The sequence below is a fragment of the Porites lutea genome, chromosome 10, assembly GCF_958299795.1.
Source record: "Porites lutea chromosome 10, jaPorLute2.1, whole genome shotgun sequence".
Taxonomy (NCBI): domain Eukaryota; kingdom Metazoa; phylum Cnidaria; class Anthozoa; order Scleractinia; family Poritidae; genus Porites; species Porites lutea.
This window is the reverse complement of record NC_133210.1, coordinates 9,718,336-9,742,817: the sequence shown is the minus strand read 5'-3', so window position 1 is coordinate 9,742,817 and position 24,482 is coordinate 9,718,336. Positions and strand designations below refer to the sequence as shown.

The following is a 24,482-nucleotide window of genomic DNA, read 5'->3' as shown; positions in this document are numbered from 1 at the left end:
GGAGAGGGAAGGGAAAGGGTTTCCTATCCCTCTCCTCGCGATTTTTTCACACAAGGTTACTGAAGTAAAACGGTAGACAAGGTAACAAGATAGCAGGTAACAAGGCAACATTGGAAACAACGAGATGACCCAAGAGACCGTGCAAACCAGCCCAGGTGCATTTTTGACGGAACATTTTGCGGAAAGTTTACATGACGTGCACGGGACATTTTGTGGGAAGCTTACATGATGAACTACCCACCAACTATCCAACATGGCGTCGTCCATGGAAGTTCAACCTTCCTCATCAAAAGATGTATCCGATACTGTTTTGGCAAGTTCTGGTTCCAGTGGAAGCGTATCTGTGGCTCTTCATCCTCTCGTCATCATGAATATTTCTGAACATTATACTAGGATAAAAGCACAGTATGGAAAACCGAACCCTCAAGGTAGGTTTCAGTTACGATTAAGCTTATATTTGCGACACTCTGTATAGGTATTTCCGACGTAGCTTGTTCTCACTTGATTTCGCGAGTATTTGATTTTGCAATATTTTAGGGAAAGGTAGAATTAAAGTGTAGTAAATTTCGCGATTTTTCTATTCTTTTAGATGTAAAGGTAACTTGACCTCAGAACAGTAACAACGTAACAGAATTAATAATTTTGTCGTAAACAACAGCAAACAAAGACAATTACCAACAAAAGTTTGACGACTGCACCAGCGAGATTTTGAAGAATCTAGCAGCAGAGAACAGTTCGGAAAGCGAGGGTGATGCGGTGGAAGGCTAATGGCCAAAATCAAACAAAAAACTCCTGAACTTGAAACTGAAACATGTTGGCATAACTAATACAGCAGCGGCTTGGATTTCGTTATTTATGGATGCATATATCCGATATTAAATTTCACGATTTTAATCTTCTGAGTATCAGATTTCGCGAGTATTATATTTTGCGGTTTTTCCTAAAACTATCGTGAAAATGACAAAATGTAATATTTGGAAAAGTAATTGAGAAATAGGGAAACTGAAGTCACGACGATCACTATTGATGAAATGACCATCTTGAAGATTATAGGGAGGATTGCACTCCCATTCCAATCACGTTTGACAAAGTAATAGCCATGGGATGATTGCAAAGAAATCTGCCAATAACTGTGCTGCATGTACAGTTTTTCTCTTGCTTATTAAACCTGTTCCTTTTCTATTTTGTCATTTCCTTTGTTGTCATTGTGGTTTCTCGAGCTCGCTAAGCAATTCTTAGTATGCAACGACTCTGCTGAAAAACCGATCATTTGATGGAAAATGGGCAACAAAATTATGCCCAAGTACCCATAGAGAGGCTCATACATGTATGTGGACAGATGTAAACTCAACGTCTAATTTAAACATTATTGCTGTTAAAAGTGGGTGAAAGTAGGTGAAAGTTAAAAGCTCTTAGAACATGCTGGACATTGAATTTCCAATATATGTTTTTTAAAATATTGCTCATTATTATCATTTAACAATAATTGGTTTATGAGTCAGCATGCGTTTGTTGAGATATGAAGCACTAGCAAAATTTGTAGAGCACAAAAGAGGCGTAAGAGTTGCTCCAGGCTTAGATGAGAACAACTCTACCCTCATTGAGAGAACGACTACAAAAGACACTTGAGAAAACATTAAAAAGTGTTTTAGAATCCATATTGAGTCGGAAAACTATAGATTCACTGAAAAATTCTTCTTGAACAAAAAAACTTTGCAAAGATTGATTTGCACACACCATAGCTCGCCCAGATGACAACAACAACACTCACCCGCTCCCCTGTGATCTGCTAACAAATTCAAAGGCGTTTCTTTTTAGATAACATAATTTATAAAACACAATCATGGTAAATGCTTCATCGTGTTCTATTGAGTTATGGGTGCACTTGGGGGGATTGCTAAACCCACAAAAACATGAGGTTTTAGTTGGTTGATGTCATCAGTGTGCTGGATGGGAATATGAAGCACATTTGCACTATTAAATTTGATTAGGCAAGTCTTCTAGCTATGGTATGATTATTATGTATAATTGTTTGAAATTGCTGTAGTTGTTTATCTCTTTTTGGGTTTAGTGATTGGAGCTCTTCTTGGAACTCAGGATGGACGAAACATAGAAATTTTCAATTCCTTTGAGCTGCAATTTGATCTGTTTGATGATGGTCAAATTGTGATTAACATGGAGTATTACAAGACTAAAGAAGAACAGTGTAAGTTTGTCATACTTTATTATAGGAAATTTATGCTCAATGAATTAATTAAGGTATTGGAAATTAATCAACTCAAAGGGCTTTTGTTACTTATAAGGGATCGCTGCTCCATAGAGCAAAACAAGTAGGTCTGCAAGAAAAATGACAAATTTAATACAACAAAATATTATGTCACATGTTTGACAACAGAGACCAAAAAAGTGCAAATATTGGTCATTTCTGGATGCATCTTTTAGCCACAAATGATGAATATCGTAGTTAGGACATTTCTTAGTAATTTTTTTGGATGTTAACTAGTTTACTGTAGATTCAAGCAAGAATACTACAGAAAATAATCAAAAGAAGTTATGTTTTTTTCCTTTTTCTTCACTTTACATTTGGCTTAATATAGATTCGTCATGTTGCCATGTAATCTCATCAGTCTTCTCAATATGCATTCAGTTACATGTACATGTGGTTTTTTTCCTCTATAAAGTGACAGTCCCCTTAAGTTACGAAAGCCACTCAAGTTGATGTTACACAAGACGATTAGCAATGACGGTTTTTAGCTTAAGAAAGCATTGCAACATTGTTGTGACATTAATTTTGTTCGAATAGCTACTATAGTCACAGCCTTTACGCGCTAAAGTTTTTAACACACAAACTTTATTCTAGAACTTCTACAACTGGTGCAGGGAAACAAGTGAACCAATGTGAAGTATAACGAAGTACAGCGAAGTATAGCGAAGTATAGCGGTACTGAAAAATAACAATTAAACAAATACAAAGTCAAGATAAAACAACCTACAAACTGAACGAAAGCAATAAGGCAATCTAGAAATGCGAATGAAACAAACAAGATACTTACAAGATGATAGCAAGATAAGGACAAAAAACTAGGACGAGCAAAACCCAAACATTAAACTGTAAACCGGACCAAGCGCAGCTAAACGAAGAACTGACGCGAAAAATTACAATAAAAGCTAAATATACGATATGCAGAAAAATCCTAACACGAAGGACAAAGCTACGCAAACAATGAAAAACTAATTAACCAAACAACAGCACTAAAGGTGCGAACACGAAAATAACTAAGAACGCGGCGAACATAAAAATACTATAAAGGTAACGGAAAACATTCCTGGCGCTTACAGCTACAATATTTTTCCAACATTGCAACGCTGTGTTGCACTAAAAATCATCATTGCAAATCATCCCATGTAAAATCGCCTTTAAAGGGGCTTTGTCATGGCTGACTGTTTGATTTTGTTAATAACAACTTCTATGCTTCGGTTTTTGCTATGAAACCTGAGAAATTTCTTTTGGATGACAAAATTACAGTTTCATCTCTTACAAACATGTCTCCCAAACATTATATCAAACATTAAAAACAACAATCTGTTTTAATCTTCTTCAAGTTTGTCTATCTGTGCCTCGTTTTGAATTCATACATTTTAAACAGTTATTTTATATGAACGTTCAATTTGGTAGCTGAGCTCCCACTATTTGAATAATTATGGTAAATTTTTTGACACAACTCTTAACATTTTAATGCAAATTTAGTGGAAAATGACTGGTGCTCTCTTTCCTATTATTCTACCCTCAATAACTAATCGGACAGGATCACCATGTCATAGGGTATGACTAAGCCAGACTCTCTGTCTTCTGTTGATAACAGATATGGTGGCCCTCTCCTCACCAACAAAGAGAGGGTAATGTTTCAAAACGAGGGAAATTAACAGAATGTTCGTAAAGACACAAGACTTGTTGAGATAACAGGAACAAAGTTTATAATCCAAAATGGAAACTTTGTTTGTGGTACTTTCCCTAAACGTGTGAAGAGAGTCAAGCAAAGAAATCTAGCCACTTGTCAAGTGAATTTAGGGCAAAATCTCCTTTGGCCTATTTTGTTGACATGGATTTGTATTCTTCCCTCTTTTGCTCTGAAAATATTGCATATTTTTTAGCAAGAGCTCTTAAATTGGTTTAAATTTTTAAATAAGTATGGAAAGGTTTTATTTTGATTGAAATTAAAGGGACAACAAAGTTCCCCAAGCTATCCATGCTAGGTAACTCAAAATAATTATTGCCTACCGATGGATTCATTTGTTTTTCTCTCCACCAAGGCATAAAGAAAGCTGTAGTTGCAGTTAAGAAAAATATATTTATCTTTCAAATTAATTCTTTTTTTCCAAGTAATTCAATTTTTTTTTCTTGTTGTCATGTTCCCACAATAAGTGAACCTCTGCCATTTTAAGAAAATGAACCACTCACAAACCACAACTCTTTGCTTTGCCAACAAAAGGCCATATATTTTTTAGTTATTTTGTGAATTCAGTTATAAGATGCATGACAAACTTTTAAACAAGATTTTGTCAAGGTAAAAAATCTGAAAAATAAGCTTGTACCTGGTTGTTAGGTGCAACTGCAATTTTTGGTGATGTTCTATAAACTACAATAACATGCCTCCCAATGTTCCTAATAATGGAACCCAAAACACGTTTTTTAATCTATTTACCTTATCAACTTAGCTGATAAATCCAAATTTTCTTATAAAATAACTAAGATGGTATGCACGCTCTGATTGGCTGAGAGAAGTGTTTGAATGAGGGTATGTAAACATAATTGTGGCGTCAAGATGTTTTGCTTTACCCGCGCTAATCACGCAAGCACGAATTTGAAAAAGTTTCCATGTTCAAAACTCGACAAGTTTACTTTATTCACCCATTCCTTCGTCAGCTGAAACTTGGAAAATCGTTGCGAAGAAAGTGTGTCAATCTTTTTTCGCTTTAGCTGACATTTTAAGCGAGAAAAGTCTGTATTTTGGAAAGCATCTTTTTGCAAAACAAGAACTGATTACGCGTGCAAGACTTCGTGGACAAGACTTTGCGACTGGTAAGAATTTCTATTTTAATCAGTGCCATACAAAGAGTTTTGCGTTTTTTCTTGGGAAATTTATTTTATAAAAGCAATAGAAAACTTTTTTCCTGTTTGCATAGCCTGATATAAACACTCAAGGCGTTGGTAGAATTCTCGACAGTTATGCAAACCCTCGACTTCGTCTCGAATTCTCCCAACCCCTCTCGTGTTTATATTAGGCTATGCAAACACAGAAAACGTTTTCTATTGCTTAAATATTTTATCCCTTTAAATAACTAACCTCTTGATTGAGAGATCGAATTGTCACTGCATTGTTATTGCTTGTGATGTCACAAGCGGCACAAGGGATGTTGATCCACACAGGCAATTGTAGGCAGTTGAAGTGCGAATAGGTTTAAATTAATTTTTTTTAATTATTATTTTAATTTATAGTTCATCAGGTGTTTAAGAATCTGGATTTCCTTGGTTGGTATACGACAGGGTCTGAACCCACTGAAAATGACATCAAAGTACACAAACAGGTTTGTTTTGTATAGCCTCTGTCACAGACATAATGTAATCTAATGCTGGCATATACTATCTGCTTAGCAGTGGTAAGTTCTTTGTTCTGGGCCCCCAAAGGTCTCATTGAATTACTAAAAGTGTATTCCGAATTTCCTTCAACTTGATTGGCCAATCAAATAATGCCTTTTTTAGCGGGCCAACCATGCCGTGTGTGTACTCGTCAAATCCTGGTACTCAGCTGGTGGCCAAGAACAGGGATTTCTGTGCTCGCCCACCGACAAACTTAACCAAAAGTTTGGTTTCGTCTGTGTTGCAGTCTAGTTTTGTGAAGATGATTGACTGTTGATCTTTTGAAGTTGTTATGTTTCTACTTTCTCAAACTTTGTGAAAATTAATTTTTCTTCAGATGTGTGAGATAAATGAAAGTCCATTGTTTCTGAAACTTAATCCACTTGCAAAGACAAATGATGTAAGTTAGTATCAATTTTATTGTTTTTGTTGTTTAACATATGCTATGCTGTACACATCAATTTTTGCTTTTAATTTTTGCTTTTTTATTTGATGTTATTTTAGTTACAATTATTACATGTTGGAGTGAGTGATATTGTTTGATGATTTTGTTTTAATTTGGTTGCCACCTTAAACTGTGATTTTTTTTTATTATTTCAAAGTGGAACAATATTTCCTGTTGTTTGACATGTTGAGCATGAGTAGACATCTTTTTAACTTGCTTGTAATTTCAACAATTTTGTTTCAGTTACCCATCAGTTTGTTTGAATCTGTGATAGACATTGTTGATGGAGCAGTAAGTAGTTATTAGGGACTTTAAGATCCAACAACGTGGCGGCAATGAGATTGTTGCTTAAAAAGTGAATTTGCGTTCTTTCAGTCTTTATCGCAATTATTCCTACCCACTTACTTTGTCAAATGTAGGTGAACCCTCCTGGAGTTGAATTCCTAGGGACCATATTCAAGTACAGAAAAAGAAATAAAATTTCATTGTTGCTTGTTTACGTCCTCATAAAACACCAAATTAGGCATTTTTACGTCGTAGTCGTGCAAAAACGGGCAAAGAAATGTACCAAAAAGTGTGTTACACATGCAAAGTTGTTGTTTTGCTTATAAAACCTATTGTTTTTTTTGTGTGTTCTTGCTGCCGTCTGCATTGTTGGATCTTAAAGTCCCTACTATTTAACAAATCAACCACAAATTTCCAAGGTCTACACTTTTATAGACTATAAAATGACATCATAAAATGGTCAAAACTCAAGTGGAACCACGAGCTGCAGGCAAGTGGTTTCAATGCAAAGTTTTGACCATTTTGTGGCATCATTTCTATGGTCTATATTAAAGAGTGTAGATCATGGAAAATTGTGGTCGATTTGTTTTTTACAATGACATTTATTATTTTACAAGAAACCAAAAACAAAAACAACCGGCACTGCGGGACATGTTATGTCGTGTCCATGGGCTATACTGTCATAGACCATAGCTCTCAACCAATCAGCACGCGAGGATTCGCTCAGTTATTGTAAAATATTATATAACACTAAGCTTAATTTTCGGTATGAGCATCAATCAGTGCAAACATAAGGGCCTTGTGTCAAATGCAAACAAATGCTATTTAAGAGTTATTTTCAGAAGTGATAAGCTATTTCTTTTAAGTGTACATGTACAGCATACCATTTTAATGTAGTTTCTTTATTAAATCTTCAGGCACGTATGTTGTTTGTGCAAACTCACTACACGTTAGCTACAGAAGAAGCTGAAAGAATTGGAGTAGATCATGTGGCAAGGTTATCCAATACAGGGACAGTTGATACTTCAACAGGTTTTATATAATTTTATTATCATTTAATTTGTAGTGGTGTATCGAAACAGTTCTCTGTGACTTTTCTTATTTTGATTAAATTTCAACCCGTTCACCTTAGAGCCTGTAGTATCTCTGAGGTTAGAGCATCTAAATTACACAGTGTACATGTAAGTTGTAGTGTGATGGGTTTGATTCCCACATGGAGCTCAGAATTTTCTCTGAGCTTTCTGGTGTTAGATTTTGCTTTCTTCCACAAAATATGTACGATTGTGGGACCACATTCTCACTGTATTTCCATGGACCATCATAGGGATAACACAAAATAATCAGGGTCTTCTGGAACCATGCCCTTCTTCAGTTCACTGCATACATTGTTAAAATGCTGTAAGCGGGCTCCTTTTGTAAGCGGACGTGGATATTCTTCAGGGAATGTAGAACTAAACCAACTGGCCTTAAGTGGGCAGTAAAGAGAGTCAAGGCTATGTTTTATCCACTGCAAAAAAGTCCTTAAATAAAAAATAAGTTCTAGCAAGTAAATGTCACAGACTTTTGAGTACAGCATAGGGCTGCAAATAGTAAAAATTAAATATTATGGGTGACTAGAGCTGGTCAATACAGCCACAGTGATAACACTACAGACATAAACTAAGCCTTCATTTTTCTGTCCGACATTGTTCATATCTTTTTACAGTTTCAGAGCATCTTCTTGCCCAGTACAATGCCATCAAGATGCTTCATTCAAGAGTTAAGATGATTTTAGAATATGCCAAAGCTGTAAAAAATGGTGAGCAAACATGTAAAATCTTAGGGGGAGGGGGTATTCAACAGAATTTTATATGGGAAGGCTCTGCCTGAGGTTTAACCACTTGCCCTAGTATATACCATTTTTTGACAGAAAACATACCCCTTTTGTATACCTTTCATTGACAAAATACCCCTGTCACATACTAGTTTAGAATGCTGCATCTCTTTCATCACCATCATTATCATCAGGGTTTGTATTCACTCTTGACAGAGGAACTTCTCCCTGGATTGATCCCACACGTGTCTGTGCTTGGCTACACTTGACCATACCGGTCCAAACTGGATTCATGACCCTGTTTTCTGGTCCAAATTCTTGGGGTCCACTCTGTTGCTCTGATGGTCCAACAGTTATCAGATAGCCGTGCGATGTGAATGCCCATCTATGCTTTGCTTTCCTGATAGTGTTGATGATATTGCTTATGCCAGTTTCTTGTTGAATGCATCTCTTTAATCAGCTGTAAAAGCACTGTTTTTAAAACATGAATTAATTACTTAACCATGAAGTTTTCTTGTCTTTTCCACAGCCATAAAATATGTCTGGTAGCTCTTTGAGGTCCTTTTCACCGACTGCAATGACAGATTTCCCTCCCTTTTCATATACTTCAACTGGTGAAATCCCTACCCTCTCATATACCTAAAGCCTGAAAAAGATACCCCTTTTGGGCGGAGCTTTCCTGTATAGGCCATTATAGGTAGCACCCACCTCCCAGGGTGTAAAATAATCATGAGGGTCCTGACACTTATGCAATACATAGTGCATGATTTCCTTTGTCTGTGGCTATATAAATTTGAGAAAATTACAGCAGCATTGATGAGTTTTTATTTTCATTATAATTATTAATCCAGGAGAAGTTCCTTGTAACCATGAGATAATGAGGGATACATTGAGTTTAATCCAGAGGCTTCCAGTCATGCAGACAGATGTATTTAGGGAAGACTTTTACAATGTAAGTGTCACCTGATTTTCACTCCACACGTAGCCTGCAAACAGAGGCTCTATTTGGCGAGCAGCACACCAAAAAATGGAGGAAGCTTGCTTGCAGGCTAATTCAAGTGGTCATGGAGACCAGACTCCAGATTGTCCTTTGTATTCTCATCAGAGGTGTTTCCATGATGCTGTCATTATCATTGTTGTCGCTAAGATTTCAAGTTGCCAGGTGTATGCAATTAGTTTCTTTGGGTTCTATCACAGGCCTAGCCTCCTTTGCAGCCACTCGCACCGCAGTCACGCAATGCTCCCCACCCAATCCCTGCCCCCACGGAGACTATCACAGGCATCCCAAGCTCACGTTATAAGTGTGGAATGTAAATTTACTTTCTCACAACAGAGTCGGGGCCTTTAGAAAGTAAAAATTAGTTGCATTTCTGAACACAGCAGCTGTAGTGTGCCACGTGCTGACCTTCAAGCTGTCCCTCTAAACGATGTCAAGAGGCCTTGTAGTCGCATATTATCATAGCCAGTTTTTACTCGTCTAGAACATGCCGCCGGAAATCAGTGTACCTAAAATAAAGTGGTCTCATGTCTCTTTTCTAGCAATGTAATGATGTCATGTTGATGTGCTATTTGTCCACAATAACAAAAGGTGCCAATAGCTTGAATGAGGTATGTTTATTTTATTTGCATCCACATACTAAAATAAAAGAACAAAACATTAAGGTGTAATTTCATTCTCCATGTTGATTAGTTTCAACCGGAAGTGAGGTAGGCTCGATTACAGGCCCCTGTTCGGGAAAATGAGCCCGCACTAAAGACTGGACCCGGGAGACGGTGGAAATCGATCCTAGAAGTGAGGGCGTTTCCGTTTTACTATGCCTGGAAGGTACAAATTTGTATTGCCAAGTGTATTTACTCCTATAGAAACGTAGTCTCCCTCGCAGAGGTTTTTGTCTCACGAGGAGAGTTGCGTGACGAGACAAAAACGGCTGTGATGGAGACTAATAGAGACGATCAGGCCGAAAATTTGGTTAAACTCACTGCCTAAGAATGCAAAAGCTCACTTCCAATTGATGTGTGTAACTTAGAAACGTCTTAGCTAAAGGCCTTTATGATCACGTGGCCTTAAATTGGGGGAGATTTACTAGCAACATACACGAAAAAGCGTTGCATTTGCCGGCTGAAATTAATTTTCATGGCTTTTAAGCTAAAAAAATCTTTTAGGAGAATGTCATGCAAGGTTAGCCGTTTTCTTTCTCCTGGCATCCTATTGCAAAAGTTCTCTAATGTTTCCTTTCCTTTTGTGTAATCGGTTCTATCCGTCTATTTCTAAGGCAAGAAACAGGAAACGGAGAAATGGAAAAGGAAACGGGAAATTGAAAGCAGAGAATGAGTAATGGGATGGTGATAGGGTTAGGGTTGTTTTTCTCCATGTTGCTTATCCCTGAGAGTGATCAGCATCAAATTTCTTGTAATATCAATGCTTTGTAAAACGGAGTGGTCATGAGAATTACAGACATGATCACACAAGATGAATTTGCTTGATATTTTATCAACTTCTCCTCACTACTTCTGTAGAAAATGAATAGGGGCAACAAATGAGAATTCAAATTTTGATCTTGGGGATTTTATTCCCCGTTCGTGTTCCCATCACCCTTTAAGTAACGTCCATTGTGTCTTTCTTCGAGCAGCCTCTCTATGCGTCAAGCGAAACGAGCGAGAAAAGAAAAAAGCCACCCCGGCAGCTGGAAGCATGATGAAGAGAACCCACTCTTATCCTGCGGCTTCTCGATCATGTCTCACGTGCTACTTGTTACTTACTGTGAAGAAATATAAGAGGCTGCTTGTAAGAGGCTAACTCTTAGGTTAGAGCTACATATCTTACGTCCGCCAGTGCCTTTGGGTTCAGTTGATGTACATCAGGGTTGTCATTAAGATTTCAAGTTGCCAGGTAAATACTACAGGTAGGTGGGGAATCAAACGGCTAGGGATTTCTTTTAGTTCTATTTTTCTTCCATTTCAATAAAAGTAGCCGGGGGCCACTCTCTTATTAGCCAGGGAAAATCCCCGGCCCCCGGCTCTTGATGACAACCCTGTGTACATAATCGTCTTTGTGATATTCAGTGCATCATTTAGTCAATATCAATCTTAATGAGCTTAAAAATTCTTTTTTTTTTCAGTTCATCAATAAGTTTAATGTGGTCTATGACCGAGGAATGGGCCGAAGAATGAGAGGAACCTTGTTTTAGTATCCAAAATCATTTTCTCGGCATTTGTTATAGTTCTGTTTCACCAACATTGAGAGCAATTATGAACTGCTTGCTTGCTTAATGTAAACATTAGAGTTTGGTTCTGTTTATGTGCGGGTTACGTGCTGTCAATTGTAGCCCTCTGTTAAATTGGGCTTTAAGGGCATCTTGTCAACTCTAACGTACTCTAACTGAGCTCATCTTCATCTTTATCATCATCATCATCATCATCATCATCATCATCATCATCATCATCACCACCACCACCAGCAGCGGTGTCGTTTTCTTCATCACCGTCGTCTTCGTCATCATCACCGTCGTCATCGTCATCACCATCACCATCATCGTCCAACCTCGTCCCCAGGGCGCTTTTCCCTGGCTTCGGAGGTGGGGCATGAACCACTAGATGGATGTAAGGATTTGTAACCCCAAGGCGTAAGAATTTACAACCTCTGGATGTAAGATTTTGCAACCCTGGATGTAAGACTTTACAACCCTGATATAAGACCCCTGGATGTAAGACTTTTCAAACCCTGGATGTAATGCACCATTCAGTTCTTCTCAATAAACATCCATTTATTATCTGTAAAAATGTTATGGTAACGACTGAATCGATCAGTGCCAGGCATTATCGTATCTTAAGAAAGGCATATTTAAGGGAAACAAAACTTATAAATTATTATTATCTGCAATCTTTATTCCTTTTTATTTATAAATTATATCATATGGAACAACAACAAATGCTTCCTTAGAAACGTCCTGTTTTTGTTACAACAAAGACATGTACATCAAAATCACAGCAAAAATCAGTTAACTTTTGACACATTTCTAACTTGTTTGCTGATTTGATAATACCCAAAACAAACAAAACTGTAACGAACACTGTTTACAGTTGCCAAAGCTGTTATGAATTTCTGTAGTTGTACGTACAATAATTTGTTCCTTGTTGACATCTGTTCGCAGATCATCGATTCGGTCTTTAGACTGCTGAACGTGCAATTGAAAATAAAACCATCTTCAACGCACTAGAGCTTGTGCGATCAAGTTCTTTTTCAAAAAAAAAAAGGGAAGACGTCTGTGCGCAGACTAAAAAAGATAGTTTACCCCAGAACCAAGTTAAGGGTTTGCATGCATGTCGCTATTTTGATTATGCCCAGGGTTCCCTGGGTATGGGTGTGCGGGGCTTTCCACTTTCAACTGGTGCATTTTGTGATCATTATTACATCCAAACATGGCACAAGGATCTTTTTTCCCATTACAATCTTATTCTAAGAAAACTTTACGAAAAAATGTCCCGAAAAGCGCTCGAAAATACAAACAAAATGAGCTCATGCCCCTTGGGCATCCTATAATACTCCTTAAATCAAATTAATTCAATATGGCCGCCGTATCCGTAAAAAGGTCTATTGTTACTGCTTCGTACCTCTTTCATAAGGTTTATTGATCTGGCCCCCCAGGCAAGGATCCCTTATCCACAAATGACCCCCCAAAACCAACAAAGATTTTTATAATGATGCCCCAGCAAAATTCCCCCTCCCCACCCCCCTGGCCAGGTGACAAATGACCAGCTCTCAAGCAAGGAAATTAATGTCTATTTCCACTGAACGGAAATATATGAAGTAAATAACATTTCTATTTCCACTGTTTATTATCTGCAAGATTTTACTTATGCACTACTGCGTGCATGTAGACACAACTCAGCATTATGTGTTAATGTCTTTTGTTATGAATTTTTTATTTGTTTCTTTCTTTATTTAGTTTGTGGCATTGGCAATTTCTGGATGCATTTTTGCCTGATGTTAACGTACGTGGCTAAATTGCATTTATTGAAGAGTTTACATGTATCTCTTAGGTCAAAATTATATTCAAGTTAATATTCTCAATATCTGAAAGCCATTACATTATAATCATAAGAATTAGGGCCATGCTGTAGGAGACAGAGCTAACATTTTGAGAATCAACCTGGGTTAAAAAATTTAATCTGAATTTAATGTTGACTTGTAACACATTTTTATTGTGCAAGGTTTTGGCCTTTTTTTTCATTAAGCTTACCCTATTAGTACTGAAAACTTAAATGTTCCCTTACAGCCCTATATACAATGCATCATGCACTGATTACCATGGACTTTCAAACTACAGAACACAATTATACTGAGTTGTCTACTTGCATGTTGTAGTGCATAGCAACATCAAACAGACAATAAAAAGTGGAAATCGTTTATACAATACAAGGCTGTGCTCTAACATCAGCTGGTGGCCCATTGTGCCAAACAACAAGAGAATCTTTTTTTTCCTTACAAACTCTCTATTCTGGGAACTCTTATAGATTTCACGGCTTCAGCTCATTAGGCTCCCTGTTACCCTTATTAGACCACACCTCCTTGAAAAGCAGGTGTTTACTTTTCATCTTTCTTATTTTACATTTTATCTTAGATTCTAGTTTAGCTGGGTGGTTAGTTTTCTATACTTGAATGTAAAATATACCTGAAGGAAATACTGTGTATAAATATTAGTAACCATACCATACCATACCATACAGCCTTGCAATATTTAGTTGTATTAAGACGGAATCCATCAGGAAATTGAGTAACTTCAACTTTCATTGGACAAATACCCTGTACTAGAATAATGTAAACAATATCACATTCTTAATTTCTGTACATTTTTCAAGGGCTATTGATGAAATTAGTTATCTGTAGTACAGTCAACTCTCTCTAAGACGGACACCTTTGGGACCGGCACTAGCTGTCCATCTTAGAGAGATGTCCGTCTTATAGAAAGTCAAATAGAAGGAGCAAAGAATAGCAGGGACCAACTCTAGGTGTCCGTTTTACAGAGGTGTCCGTCTTATAGAGGTGTCCGTTAAGGTCTCGGTAAAGGAAAACGAGGTGCCCACAGAAAAAAATTCTAGTCGCGTGAGTATTTCCGCTACAAAGGCAAGTTATATATCAAATAAAAACTAAGAGACTAAATTACCTTATAAAAGATTTTATTTCATCGAATTTCAAAAGGCGCTTAAGTTTTTTTGCTGTCGAACTCAGAGGTATCGAGTTTACTGCTGAAGCTCCAGCCCTTTCGCGTTGTTAAATATTCACTTCCTTTTTATTGCATCTGATTGACAGATAAAAGACCTAAAAAAGGGTGTGAGGAAATTTGCATATGTCTCGTATTAGCGGAATTATTGCATTTCAAACTAAAAAGTCGAATCTCGAGCGCGATTTACGCAAAGAAACTGACATAAAATGAGTTACAAATGGAAATCGGAAAATTCTTTTTCTGTGGGCACCTCGTTTTTCTTTACCGAGACCTTAAGAGAGAGACGACTGTAACACCGAAAGGAAATTTCTTATGCCAAGCTCAAGAAAAGGAATTTCAATTTCACAAAATGACATCTTACCAGGGTTGTCACTAAGATTTCAAGTTGCCGGGTAAATACGAGAAGTAGGAAGGGAATCAAACGGCTAGGGATTTCTTTTGGTTCTATTTTTCTTCTGTTTTCCAATAAAAGTAGCCGGGGGCCACTCTCTTAGTAGCTGGGGAAAATCCCCGGCCCCCGGCTCTTAATGACAACCCTGTCTTACACATGAAATTTTCAGAATTTTAGCTGCATTTTCATAATTCTTGTGAAATTTGACATTAATTTTCTCGGGTTTCCATGAGAAATAGCCTTTGGTGTTATTACAGATAACTAATTATATCTATAGCCCTTGGAAAAGGTAAAAAAGAATACGATAATTGTTTAAATTATTCTGGTACAAGGTTTTTGTCCACTGAAAGTTGAAATTACTTAATTTCCTGATGGATTCTGTCTTAATTTTTCTTGTTACTTAATTTTGAAACCATATCTTGGCAAAAGACATCTCCTTCTGGGAGATTTCCATAAGGGATATAAAAATCCTGTAATTCAAATATCCTTTGGGGGGATTCCATAATTGTAAATTTTACAAGTTAAACACAATCACCTCCCTCTATGGGATGTCAAACTGCTTTTGAGGGATTCCATTTACAATTCAAAGCAGACAGACTGCAAATTATAGTAGCTGCTAAAAAATATATACGTAAATACAGTGTACCTCTTTCTGAGAGATGTCAAACCCCTTTTGAGGGATTCCATTTACAAGGTCTACAAGTTATACATGAATAAGTGTACCTCCTTCTGAGGGATGCCAAACTCCTTTTGAAGGATTCCATTTACAAGTTATGCATAAATACAGTGTACCTCTTTTTCAGAGATGCCAAACTCCTTTTGAGGGATTCTATTTACAACTTATACATAAACATGCATATGGTGTACCTCCTTCTGGAAGATGCCAAACTCCTTTTGAGGGACTCTATTTACAAGTTATACCTAAATACAGTGTACCTCCTCCTGAGGGATGTTAAACTCCTTCTGAGGGATTCCGTTTACAAGTTAAAAATAAACACCTCCTTCTGAGGGATTCCATCTAGCGAGAACCTTTTACAAACTTTGAAAATTCATAGGAAATTAACGAAAATAGCTACAACGATAATTTTTTCGCAGTGGTGATCAGGAGAAAAAGGAAATTTATATTAGCAGAAAAAACTTTTTGTGGTTAGTGGCACTTCAAATCGATGTAAAGTTGTCATGATTTTACATCCTATTTTTGTCTCTTACACTTGTGTCCAAATAAGGCATGGAATTTGGACACAAAAATTTCCCATAAAATTTACCAATCGTTTCCCATGAAATCGATCACTGGACATGAAACTGAAGAAGTGTTACCCAAGGAAATTTGAAATCCTGGGGATTGTGGCATTAACCAATGTGTGCTATTACTGCTCACATTTTGTAAAAAGAAATTCAGGGAATTGCCCTTTTTTGTGATTTGTCCCATTATTAGCTTGATCTTTATCATAAAAAAAAGTAAACTGCACACCTGCCCAACCTGTACGTCCAAAGCGTCCTTGTCCCCTCATGGAGGGAGGACCAGATATTAATGCCTTCACGCGGTATTTAGTGTTTTTCTCTATATCAATAGGAGTATCAAATAAAAATTGAAACCCCTCGTAATCACCAACTTTACAGTCATGCACAGGTTCTGATGTAAAATTTCCAGTTTGCGACAGTAATATTGATTTATCACTGTCGTCAATTACCTCCAAAGCAACCGAATAGTTGTTGTTGTCCTTGCCAAAAAGGTATACTCCATGCAGTTCAATGTCTTGGTTCACCTCAAACAGGAGGCTGTCCGGAGTCCCACCGTATGACCAAGTGCCATTTCCATAGCCACCACCTGTAAATCTATGACATCGTAGAAGATCACTAAGGGAACTATACTTTCTAGCCTTCTTTGAAAATCCCACTAGATGGCTTGATTCTGTTTTAAAATACTGGTTCATCTCACTAACTTCTTCGGCACTAAGAATTTCACTGTTGACAACAACTGAGGTGAACTCCTCTTCCGTCATTAATGGCAATCGTATTGCTTTGACAACACGGTCTCCAAGAACTCTTCTTTTAACTTTGCCCCCTGCCTCTAAGCCTTGTTTCCCGCATTCATTTGTTGCCCAACGACTAACAGCAGTAAACAGATCAATCTCTTTGATGTTTAGAGTATCTCTTTCCACTAACGCCTCCAGTACAGACCTCTCGATTGATTCAGCTGATTCCAAAGCCACCTTTGTTTGCCTGTCGATCAGCTTCCAGCAATGATCTAACAGCTTTTTGTCTTCATGTAGCTCAGCAACTGGCAAAACTCTGAACACATCTGATGGATACAAACTCTCTTCCAGAAATTCCCTGCATTTGTCTGCGAGTGAAGGCACCATGTACTTTTTCGCCAAGTACAGCACTTGCAACACGTTACTTCCGCTTAAAGTAACTTCATCGCTGTACAAGAAACGGACAAATTCTAGCAAGGTCTCAAACTCACAGTCAAGCACTTCTACAGAGTCTCCAGTTTCCGGCAATTCACCGTTAAACATGGTGTAGAACACGGGGCTGCTGATCGACAGTATAAACTTATGAGCCGAGATCACCCGTTTAGCTTTTTTACTTTCACTTTCGGTACTTGTCACTGCAGGTACAATCAACTTCACATCGCTCATCACATCGTTGTTAAACAGGAACGTGCACCTTTCCTTGATGGTAGGTTTTGTTGTTTGCCAGTTTTCTTCGACAAGAGATTGAACAGACATGGCAATCAAATCGACAAAAATACTTTGCAATAGGTCTACACAGGTGAAACGCAGGATGCGCACAGACAAGAGACGGTTTGTGTTCTGACAGGGGGGCTGTAGATGGAATCCCTGAAAAGGAGGTGATCGAGGAGGACTAGAAACGAGAGTTGCTTCGGCAACTACTTCGGGCTCTTTCCATTTAGTCAAAAATTCCGGAATTTCCGGTTCGGCGGTAAATGGAACACGTTTCGTCGGTTCGTCCCACTGGAAAATTCCCGGAAAAAGTGGAAAATCTAAAAAGGTGGTTGGAATTTCCGAACGGAATCTCGCGTTCCATTTACTCATTTCGCGTAGTTTGTACCAGTTTCAGGTTCACGGCAAGAAAAGCTGTCGAGCACCGTGACGTACCGGGGTTTACGACCAAATGGAACAACTTTTTACCAATCGGAAATTCCACTTTTGCTCCCACCGAAATTTCCGGGGTTTTTTCCTAAATGGAAAGCGCCCTTCGGCTCGTGAGACAAGATGGCGCATCTCGCGATCAACTTCGGTCGTCGGACTTGCAATATCTAACAGAATTTTGAATAAAGAACTTCGAACGGCAAGGGAAATGTTATTGAAATTATTTTAAACTCTTCTGTTCCTTAAACATATGGAAATTTCGACACTAAGAGTATAAGGGAGCAAGCACCTCAGGATTACTAATATGGCATCCCTCAGAAGGAGGTTGGCATCCCTCAGAACGAGGTGTTTAATTTTAACTTGTAAATGGAATCCCTCAAAAGTAGCCTGGGACCAGGCTAAATCTTCAGGCACGTATGTTGTTTGTGCAAACTCACTACACGTTAGCTACAGAAGATTCAAGAAGCTGAAAGAATTCGGGGCTCATCCTCGGTGTAAGAACCTGTTAAACTCACCGGTGACGTAGAACAAAGAAAACAAAGACGTGAACAAAATAAAACCTAGAAAAACAAAAGGTACAAAACAAAGAAAAAGTTCACAGGTTCTTACACCGAGGTAAACCCAGAATTGGAGTAGATCATGTGGCAAGGTTATCCAATACTGGGACAGTTGATACTTCAACAGGTTTTATACAATATTATCTTTTATTCACTAGTGGTGTATCAAAACAGTTCTCTGTAGCTGGTCTTATTTTGATTAAATTTCAACCCTGTTCACCTTAGAGTCTGTAGTAGCTCTGAGCATGTAAATGATAAGTTGTAGTGTCATGGGTTTGATTCCCACATGGAGCTCAGAATTTTCTCTGAGCTTTCTTGTGTTAAATTTCGCTTTGTTCCACAAAATATTCTCGATCATGGGACCACATTCTCACTGCATTTCCATGGACCATCATTTGGTTAACACAAAATAATCAGGGTCCTCTGGAACCATGCACTTCTTCAGTTTACTACGTACATTGTTAAAATATTAAGGCGACACCTTTTGTAAGCGGATGTGGATGTTCGAATAAATAAAGGAAATAAATGGATACTCAGTGGGGAAGTGGGAAGTGTTAGTGAAGAGGGAGGCTCTTAGATCAACTGCGCATGCCCTTTGAAGCCACCCTTAAAACTGTATCATTCAACAGCTGCAAAGTACGAACACTTACAACATAATTCTGATATCATAAAGGTGATGTTATATGGGACAATTCGCTCAAAATCGTCGTTGCGAATTGTTGCGTGTAACATCACCTTAAAAGGATAGCGCTTTTTACGCATGACTGACGGTTGCCTGTTATCTTTCCACCGTCAGGAGAGGGCGAGGGGTTAAGGTTGCACAAAGGCTAAACTGTTGTGCGAGGTATTTTGGGGGGAACTATTCTTTACAACAGACCTCTTTAGATTTCATCTTTTTCTCATTTAGGTTATGGGTAGTTTGCCCTTTGTTTTTTTATAGATTATAGGTATATGTTGTGGTTCAATTTTGTCTTTGGTTTAACTTCTAGTTTCTTTTGTTTTTGGGTATGGTAATGTATGTACCCTACGAGTAGAGTTTTCTCTCTTGCATTGCTTTTAAAGTTTACGAAGTCGTTCGCGTCGCCAGTCATTCGCATAGTTGGTTTGTTTTATACTGGCCAGCCCTTATCAAACAAACCGACTGCGCGGCCGATAAGCGACTCGAACGACTTCGTAAACGCTAAAAGCCATGCAAGAAAGAAACCTCTATTCGTAGGGTTTTATGTATGGTGATCAGTTTGAAACAAAAGAAAATAAAATTTAAACCACAGATGAAAATGGACTTCAACATATACGTCCAAGTGAGTAAGAACAAATCGACTTATGTCCCTATATTATCATCAGCTACGTGGAGAAATCAAAACATACAATCTAACGGGAGGTCGAGATGTGTGGGCGATCAATTCTAAGCGTCTCGTCCTTAGAGCACCGGTAAAGTAGCTAATACCAACAGGAAACACTTGAAGCTAAGTGCGGGCAAGTAAAATGAGTCATTACATTGCTTGAATTGCACGCTAAGAAAAACAGGAAGTTTTTAACTCTTCCGGTGTTTTCGACTCTCGACCGTTGCACTTTAAACTTCCATGCAAGAGATACTATCCGTACATGAGCAACTCTCACGATTATCGCGCTGTGAAAAAGAATCCCAATCTCTCGAAGCCTCTGTTTGTCGAATCTTCCTTTATCATTTTCTTAATGTTTATGATCATTTGTTTTAAGCGGGATATTATAAGAAAACATTTAACCCATTTATTCAATTTAAGTGTAGAATCATATACAATGTATTAACCGAAAGGTGAGCAATAAACGAAAGGAAAATGGCATTTTTGCATTTTGCAAAACATGTTTCGTCCTGAGGTTTCTTTCGCCTGCAGTTAAAAGTCCAAAGAAAAGGTATCTCGGAGAAATTGATGATCTTTTTTCTTTACCTTCATTTTAATTCACTGTTGGTGTTGCTCTTGCCGCTTGCCACTAGAGAAAAATGTTCGCTCAATTGGAACAATTTGAAAAAAAGACTTCCTTTGACAGTGCTACTTTAAAGCAGCCTGCCAAAGAAGATGACTCCCTTGTTGCAAAAATAACGTTGCAGAGCTCCTTTGATAACCTATATAGCGGGGCGATTACACACACATCCAAGAACTATTCAGAAATGCCATAAGTTGTCAACACTCGCTTAGAATTGTAAGGTAATATATATAGACTACCGCGCACAAACTTGAATTCATATCGTGTTTTTAACAGAAAATTAAAGTGAGTTAAGGCGAATTAAGATATAACCCTTACAAAAGAGCAAAATGAGCCTTTAAAGTGACACCTGATAAAACATTCAATGTCATAATTTGGGTTCTCAACAACACACTGGATTATCGCAAAGTTCACCGTTGAAAGTTCATGCTCAAAACACTACGGTCAAGCACGCCATAGTGATCAATAAAGCCAACTCTACTCGGACTGAATCGACTCCGCTGCCAACGTCCTGGGTCCGTCCACACACACCGACGTCACAGATTTCCAGACTTGTGCAGCGCCCATTGTGGAACTGTTCTTGCGATTGAATGTACTCAGGAAAGGAACACTTCCAACGAAAGCCGGTGGCGGAATGGACATCAGAAACACTGGTATTGTTAGTAAAAGCGCAGAAGGAGAAGCCTGGAGGAATGACAAGGAAACGTCGGGATTCATAGCGGACTACTTTAGCCTTGGTGTATGACTGAGAAAATCCGCCTGTTACCTCTGCTGACCCCTTAGCGGTCAAGGGACCAGCTTGCTTCTCTACCTCCCCCCTTAGTTTGCCTTCAATTGATACTGTAGTAGTTTTCGAGTTCACCTGGGACGTCGACTTCTTCAGCTCAAACACACAAGCGCTAGAGTTTGCTCCGTCGAATTTGGGGCAGAATTCAGTGGTTTCCGGCACAGCACAGTTCTCCCCAGCTTTTTTGGGACCTGAGAGGTCAGTGCACTTGTAAACACTCCATTGAATTGTACCGTCGCTTCGGTAAAACACGCGTAGCTGGTTGGCTGGTTTACTCCACGCTGCACGCTCCGCTGTGTCGCCACAAAACCATCGCACACTTGTTTGTAAGTCAGGGAGTTGGATTCTTTTGCTGGTTTGTGCTTCTGTTTGACCCCGTTTTTGCTTGTCCACCCTCTGATCTTCAATGATGATGTAGTCTGCGCTTCTACATTTATAGGACGTGAATTCTTGAAATTCGCAGTTAGAATGAGCCCCACGGAAGCTAAAGACGAGCAATGCCATCATCAAAACGGAGCAAAGTGAGTTCGCCATGGCTCAGGATTTTATGAACTGCAAAGTCGATTGGCAGAGCTTTATAACGTAACTTATGAGGCGGAGTCTTTTACATCCAAAAAGGAGCTGTCGCGTGAACCCACGCATGCAAGTATCAATATCCGTATACGTTTTCATGGATTTGAGGGGTGCGATGCATGAACAATCAATAATTTATTTTGTAAACAACAACATTGCGTTGTATAATTATAGTGAGGTGTCCAAAGTGATTTTGCTGTTTGTTTCTAGCAACTACCGAAAGTGAAGTGTGTACCACATGGCAGAGGGGAAATTATGCAAAAACTGCGCTTTATCTAATGGTAAAAATCATCTTTCCTTCTCTCTTTTTGAATAAAGCTGCGTCATTTCCTGTGCCGGTAATTAAACGGATGATAGGCAGTAAGAGAGTTTTCATCCACACCCTCCTCAAAGCCTTCTCTGGTATTTACTTCCTGTGATTTGCGAAAGAGAGCAATAAATTATTGTTTGCGTTAAACCATTTTTAATCAATGAAAAAAAGTACGGGAGAAGTAAGGCTAAGTGCTGTCGACAAGCATTTTGCTATTTTTTGATGTCCAGCAATTAAAACAGGTTAAAGTGGTCCTAATCTGTAGCGTAGAAGCTGTATATAGCCAAGTAATTTTTTTTTTAATGTTAATATTCAATATACAGTTTTTATTCCTTTCTCTCTTACTTAACTTTTATTTAACTTTGTTTCATTTGTTATCATATTGATTGTTTTTGTACTGAAATCATCATGTCGAAGATAAAGTCAGTGAAGTTGTTGCCGCGAAAAATTATTTGTCCGCCGTTGCGGCATGTTGGTCAGTCATGCCAAGCTCATGTAGCCTGCGTAGCCTTCCACGCAGGCTAAGCTCATGCAATTTTCCGTATATGCCGATTTGAAAATAAGCGTTGAAAATTAGAGAAAATTCAAACGGATTGCTTTTAGGTCTCTCTTGTTTATTTGGAAGCGTTATCGTCCACAAAGCTCGGGAAACCAGTCGCGTTTTTGCCTCTTTTCTAACTCAACGTACTTTCCACATTGTTCATCATATTTTTCAGACTTTTTCTACGTTCGATATTGATCCCCGGGAGGAGAATTTGCATTGTTTATCAAAATCAAGAGAAAAGTTCTTGTATGAGAATTGTCTTCAATTTCTCTTGGGACGAGAGTTATCTGTTGTAGCTGTAAACAAAAGATGCCTAATAACTTCCTTTTTGATTCTTTCCAGTAAATTTGAAAAACAGGAAGTTTTACAACTCTTTCGTGCTCGACTCCTGCATTTTTTTAAAGCGCCATGTCATATACCCCCAATAATGGCCGGAAACTCAATCATGCATGACACTGTTAAGAAAATGAGCGGCACCGCCGACCTCCTGGCTAGCCTGAGTATCAGGCCTTCCTAAGGGGCTCTCTCCCTTTTTCGCTTCCATCTTTCCCCTTTTCCCCAGAAACGCCTGATACTCAGGCTACCTCCTGGCCGACCTCAGGTTTGACAGGCACTGTTATGAGTTACCGACGCAAAATAAACTTTTACCTTTGCCACGAACGCCATTTTCAACTTCAGTGGACTAAGACCTCTTTCAGAATGGCGGCCTATCAATATATTGTTTAATTTATATGTATGATAATTAGCCTTTCTGACCTGGTTAACATGTGCAAAATACAAAAGAATTCTTACTTTCAAACGAGGTCAGAAAGGCTAATTATCAAACAAATAAAAGAATATTTAACAATTATTCCTCGAGCCCATGAGGCCGAAGCAGGGGCGGATCTAGGGGGAGGGTGCAGGGGGTGCGCACCCCCCCCCCCCCCCTTCCCCGAGATGACCTGCGGTTTTCTAATACAACTGGTATTCTGCCAAAAAAAACTATGTGGTTTACTGGTGTTGAAGTAGAGCAAGAGACGAGTGCACCCCCTCCTAAAAAAAATCATGGATCCGCCCCTGCGAAGGCCGAGTGGGCTATTGAGTCAGAGGCCATGAGGGCGAGAGGAATAATTGTTTTAGTAAAATCCAACTAGTTGGTCAAAAATATCGAGATAAAACAACTTTAGCTAGCAAAACGCGATTCAGCCGACATTGTTTTGGTTTTCAAAGCCGGTGCTTTTCGAGACTGGCTATAACACATAGCCTAGTAGTAGTTCAACCAATCAGAACGCAGCATTGATAATAGACCACTAGTTGGATTTTACTAAATATCAATAGGCCGCCGTTATGAAAGAGGCACTAATCTTTTCACGAAAACATCAAAACGTAACTGCACCAGTATTGATGTTACAAGTGGGAATCGAACTCGACACCTACGGCGTATTCCATGTCGTAAGAACATCATGCCCATAAGATATTTTAATAAAATTACAGTTTGTACGTATCACTCCATGAAAGGATCTACGCTAGTAGTAACGGCTTTTCGTAAATCTGATCATAGCGGAAGCTGAGAGTTGTTGGGTTATTGCTCTGATCGCCGGCGGAATAGTTAACATTTTTTCTTTTTCCTTCGACAAGTTACTTTTACAAGTAATTGGTTCGATCTCGCCCATTTCTCATCAATCGAATGTTTAACCTCGAAATCCTGACCAGTATTGTTTAGTGAAGTTACATACAAACATTTGAGCATTTGAGTTTTCTTTGTATTTGTTTTTACGCCCCAAAAACGCCTATGCAGCAATGAATGCACCTTTTCGAGGTTTATTAGTCACCATATTTGATTTTTTCCTCTTTT

General features: G+C 38.5%; 2 protein-coding genes across 3 annotated transcripts; one reads left to right on the top strand and one right to left on the bottom strand.

Annotated features, from left to right (window-relative positions):
* Nucleotides 1–233: 233 nt before the first annotated feature.
* Nucleotides 234–11,961, top strand: LOC140950171 (COP9 signalosome complex subunit 6-like). Of its 2 annotated transcripts, XM_073399367.1 has the most exons (10): nucleotides 234–428; nucleotides 2,072–2,206; nucleotides 5,498–5,586; nucleotides 5,976–6,038; nucleotides 6,327–6,374; nucleotides 7,286–7,400; nucleotides 8,074–8,166; nucleotides 9,033–9,133; nucleotides 9,721–9,789; nucleotides 11,301–11,961. In XM_073399367.1, exons 1-10 carry the CDS (start codon nucleotides 254–256, stop codon nucleotides 11,367–11,369), a joined length of 957 nt encoding a protein of 318 aa, XP_073255468.1. In that variant the 5' UTR covers nucleotides 234–253; the 3' UTR covers nucleotides 11,370–11,961. The 2 variants fall into 2 exon arrangements, with proteins under 2 accessions (XP_073255468.1, XP_073255469.1); XM_073399368.1 differs by lacking the exon at nucleotides 2,072–2,206.
* A 4,202-nt stretch (nucleotides 11,962–16,163) lies between these two features.
* On the bottom strand, nucleotides 16,164–17,528 carry LOC140949471 (BTB/POZ domain-containing protein 6-like). Its single transcript, XM_073398630.1, has one exon. It carries the CDS (start codon nucleotides 17,526–17,528, stop codon nucleotides 16,164–16,166), a length of 1,365 nt encoding a protein of 454 aa, XP_073254731.1.
* Between the last annotated feature and the right edge of the window lie 6,954 nt (nucleotides 17,529–24,482).